Here is a 5,000-nt window from a genome sequence, read left to right on the forward strand (position 1 = left end):
CTTAAGTCCCTGACTAATCCAAAAAATATTTGTTTCCGAAGAAAACAATGAAAACAAACGACTACTTATTTCTAAAAGACTTTGGCTTTTCTCAGGTGATATCACCCAACCCGATGTAGAAATTGTTGGCGGTAATGACGATCCCTACATATCTGGAAATCCAGGACTTTTTATCGTGTGGATAAAACCAAATAGCGAGGCGCATCGATGTTTGAAACCCGGATTTAAAATAATAAAGGTCAGTTCATAGTAAGTTGAGGGGAAACTATGGTTAGTTCGGATACAGATTCTTCTTTTGAGTCAGCTATCGCCTAAAACCGCATGCGCAAAGCAGAAATTGACTGAGTAATGCTCACACCTTTTTAATAAATAGTTGGCACCGATTCCTTCTGTTGTTGTTGTTGCTGCTTTTTCTAGTTGGGCCTGAGTGTCTTAATTTACTAAGAGGTTTGTGGCAGTGGAGATAAGACCACCCGAATTCTAATCCAGTCCTTGAGAGAGAGATAAGCATCGCTGTTTGTGGCAAAACAAAAAAAAGTCTCCCATTTTAACATGCCTCTCTCTTTAAAACGTTCCGCGTCACAATTTTTGTTTGAGTAGCAAAACGCAGTTTTCAGGCTGGCGTTAACTGTTTGCCGGCGTAAATCTCTCCAATACAGCACTCTGTTACTATTTGACGTCATGTCATTTCCCCCCTTTGTAGATTAACGATGTCGATGTCAGGAATGTGACCTGTAAAGAAGCTGAAAAACTTTTTCGTTTGGCTGACGAAAAAGTACAGATACGTGCCATTCCAATGCATTTGCCTGCGGATGAGGTAAAAAAAAGCAGCCAAGTAACTGTCGAAATCTTTTAAAACACCTTTTACCCGAAATGTTCGTAACACTGCTAGTCATTTGGCTTAGTGGGAGAGCGCTTTGATAGAGCTTTGAATTGAAACGCTTATAAGTAGGAATCGTTGGTTAATCTGTAGTTGACTGAGCTTTCGAGTCTTCCCGACGAAAAACGAAAAATCGTGGGCCCCGTCGCAAAAGACCTCTTCAACTGAAGTGTGGTAGTCTTTCCTGTATGAAATATCTTGGTTGCATGGGCGAGTGAATTCAACTATTGTAGTGTATAATGTTCAACTGAAAAGTCCTCCACTTTCTCTTATTTGTTTACTCTTCAGGTTTCTTCTAATTCGAAGATTGTTGCTGTGAGTGGGGAAAAATGGAACCTGGACATCGACAGTGACTCGGGAAGAGGAACTGAAATAATGGAGAGGGATTCAACACCAAACTTGGACGAAGCCGAGAAGACAAGTATTAAATTACCAGTCGGACTGAAAGGTAAATATGGGGTGGTTTTAAACCTTGAAAAGAAAAGAGAACAAAAACGTCGTAATTGAAATTTAGTGTGAATTGAATTTCTTGACCTTTTTAAGAACACGAAATGATTCAACAAAAATGTTTTAGATAGTTTCAGTGTGTGCATGATTCTTCCTACAGTTTGTTTGCCTCTCTACTAATTATTTCCTTGTGCTGTTTCAGGGGAGTTTTTACCTCTTGACTTTGAGATAAGAGGTGGTCGAGATGAACCTTCAATTGATGGAGTAACGAGATTAGTAATAAAGGAAATCAAAGTCGGAAGTCTGTTGCACAAAAATGACGTAAAAGTCGGAGACCATATTCTCAAGGTGCGGTAGCTTTTTTTAACTCGTCGATATTCTTGGTTTTCATGTGACGTCATCAAAACTAAAAAATAAGGAATTATCAATCCTTTTCAGATTTTAGTTTAGTTAGTTATTAGAACAGTTGAAGACTTGTCTTTTCACAAATTTTCAGTTTGGTGGGGTGTATCGTCTTGTGATAAGGCAAGGTTGAATTTCTAAGCTTTTGCGTGACACGATGTTAAAATTGAGGTCGCGAATGCTATCATGTAAGTTAAAAAAGTGACTTGTCAGCTGAGATTTTGTAATCGGATCAGTCCTTGTATGAGAATAAGTACTCACATAGATATTTATGAGCTCTCAGAAGACGACTACTGGCTTTTTATAGCAAAACTCGATGACATATGTTTTTGTCAGCTTCCGGCCGCCATATTTGTGCCCCAGAGAGGGACACAAACATGGCGTCTCCATGCAAAGCCTTATAAATTTGAGTAAAACATTTCTTCGAATATCTCCCGCACGAAACATCGCACAGACCTGAACCTTTGTGAGTCTGTTTGAATATTCATCTTTTTTTATCTCTTTGATTCTTGACTTAATTTGCTTAATGGTTTTGATGATGGTGTGACGGTGAAAACCGGCAATACAAACACTAAAGCAAAACCGCTCGTGGACGCGCATTGTGAAGTTGCCTGTGAGGTCACTACACCAGCACACGCACAAGTGTGCACGTGTCGCATAAGACACTTCGTTCTAAGCAGACAACATGAACCAAAAGTTGGTTTAAAAATGTGTACGTGAAATTTAAATTTCCAGCAGATCTGTTTCTTTTCATACTTTTAAAATCATACTTTAATAAGTGCAATCGCCTTCTTTTTAGTTGGCTTGATAAACGTGCAGCTTTCTGCAGCTCGAATGCAGCTCTGAGCTCAGTGATGGTTTCGTTGTTGAGCGTGAGGAAAAATAAAGATGACTTGACTGATTTGATTTGGTTCACATACTGACATGATGCCAAATGTCTGTTGAATACCGTCTGGCGAATTCGCCAACGCGTGACACGGCCTCAATTCTTGGCAACGTTTTCTTATCGCTTTTATATTTCTCAGGTGGAAGGAGTTGACGTTACAAATGTTCCACAACACGTGTTTTTTAACTTGCTGCGAGCAGCCAACAAAGTGGCCAAGATTCAAATCTTAAAGATTCCAGTTTCAAAGGTTTGTACTTGACAAATTGTGTGGTTAGTTGCCCGGGATATAATTTGGAGAGAAAGACACAACACAAATCCCTTGACTTTGACGATGAATTTCGCTCAGGTGGTCGAAACGTTAGTCAGTGACACCAAAAACAGTCCTTTTCAAGACAACTATCAACCAAACGAACTTACTTTTGTAAAGATATCATTGACGAAATAAACAGGAACGCCGAGGAACACAACTTTTAATACTCAGGATCAACTAACTCACATGTTACAAGATGGCGGACACAGAGATAACCGAACTAGTTCTCAGTCTCTTGGTGCAAAGCGAGGCATATTATGACAACTTTATCACGTTGAAGCTAGACCAAACTTTAGATTAATTTGCATATGAATAGAAATACCTCGTTCATCAAACGAAGCCGCTTTAAGAAGACAACTTGTCAACTTGACAATGGTCGGGTATTGTGAAGTTGCTCCTGAAGTTATTTTTTGAAAGGGAACATGGTTTTCCTCAAGGTCCGCAACTTTATAAACTTCGTGAAATCATCATAGCACGACAACGTGGCATCATCACAGTATTTTCACTGATCAAGTTATTGTTAGTCAATTTTGAAGGAAGTTTAGAATCGCATGTAACAAGTCTGAATCACTGGGGAGACTGGGGTGGGAAACATGAAAAGCGGGGATAAGGAACATGGGTCAAAGCCATGGTCAAAGTAAACAGGGGAACGATAAGCATTATTATTAATTAATTCATTCATTCATTCACTCATTCATGGCTGAAATAAAAGATTGATGAAGAAATCAAACAACTGAAGAAACGATGCTATCAAAGGCGCCATGGTAAGACTGAAATCATTTACATTCCCGCTCAATCATGTCTCTTATTCTTCTCCGTTTTCTCTTGTCTACATAGGACGATACAGAGGTTCGAGTTTATAAAGATGCAAATACTGGAGAGAATGAGGTTGTGGTTGAACTTTCAACAGGTCCAAAAGGTAAATAAGCGAGGCAGGCACTGACATTTCGGACATTTTCTGGACGTTTTCCATCTATACTGTCTTTACGTTTTCAGAGGGTACTGCCTTTGTGAAATCAAAGTACATACAATCTCACTTTTCAAACTTGTCTTTCGTCAACTTGTAGCGAGCATAGCTTTTGTGTGGTGACGGATAGCTTTGTCGCAGAGATCACGTGATCAAAAAAAAGCGGGCTAGACGCGGAGTAATTGCTTGAATCTTACCAAGACCAATCAGAACTTTTTACTGGCGCATTTGCTTGAAAACAAATCTTATGTCTTTCGAAATGAATTTAGAATGTATGAATGTCATATATTTCATATACGTCAAATGTTTATTCCGCAGTTTAGTGAACTGCGGAATAAACGTATGAAGTATTAGTTGCAAAGGAACCCCGAAAAGTGGACAGACACGAGGGGTCATATTGCAGGGACATGTTGCAGCGTCAAAAAGGTGTGTGGTACACACTGAGGCAATATGCATTAGGGCCGTGTAGCAGGGACATCTAGCAGGGACAAAATCTCAACATTTGCACACACGTGAAAATGTTGCGGGTACATGTTATCCCATGAATGGGACACGTCACGGGCACAAAATAACGCCCAAATTGGTGTTGCACAATTATAAGGGCCGATTTACAGGGTACGATTTTTGCCCATCTTCCTCCTCCCAACACCCCCTCCCCTTTATACGCCTGCTACGCAGGCCAGCGACAAAAATCGTACTGTGTGAACCGGCCCTAAAAGTATCAGTTCCCACGAGGGAACATGTCGCTACAACATATCACTTAATTAAGCATGTACCTGCAACATTCAATCTGTGTGCACATGTTGATTTTGTCCCAGCTACATGTTCCCGCTACACGTCCTTGCTACATGTCACCTCAGTGTGCACTACACCATTTTTTTGTCGCTGCAACATGTCCCTGCAACATGACCCCTCGTGTGTGCCCACCTTAAGGGTCGATTTACACAGTGCGATTTTTGGCGAATGCGACAAGCTTACGACAGGCCTAAGATATGACTTAGATTGTCACAGCGTTTTAAAACATGTTTTAAAATGCTACGACATTTTTTTCTGACACATACGGCAATCGTAAACGAGTTGTAGGCCTGTCGTAAGCTTGTCGCATGTG

The 5,000-nt window shown here is 40.3% G+C and overlaps 1 protein-coding gene across 2 annotated transcripts in view; it reads left to right on the forward strand.

The window, feature by feature from the left end:
- Nucleotides 1–5,000, forward strand: part of LOC137998057 (uncharacterized) — a 13,881-nt gene that overhangs the window by 3,030 nt on the left and 5,851 nt on the right. For both annotated transcript variants that reach the window (XM_068844454.1, XM_068844453.1), the window contains 6 exons: nucleotides 96–238; nucleotides 704–817; nucleotides 1,169–1,328; nucleotides 1,530–1,675; nucleotides 2,755–2,862; nucleotides 3,763–3,844. In XM_068844454.1, the coding sequence (XP_068700555.1) occupies nucleotides 96–238; nucleotides 704–817; nucleotides 1,169–1,328; nucleotides 1,530–1,675; nucleotides 2,755–2,862; nucleotides 3,763–3,844 (753 nt within the window). The remainder of the gene's footprint in view (nucleotides 1–95; nucleotides 239–703; nucleotides 818–1,168; nucleotides 1,329–1,529; nucleotides 1,676–2,754; nucleotides 2,863–3,762; nucleotides 3,845–5,000) is intronic.

Source organism: Montipora foliosa, chromosome 3, assembly GCF_036669935.1.
Source record: "Montipora foliosa isolate CH-2021 chromosome 3, ASM3666993v2, whole genome shotgun sequence".
Classification (NCBI taxonomy): domain Eukaryota; kingdom Metazoa; phylum Cnidaria; class Anthozoa; order Scleractinia; family Acroporidae; genus Montipora; species Montipora foliosa.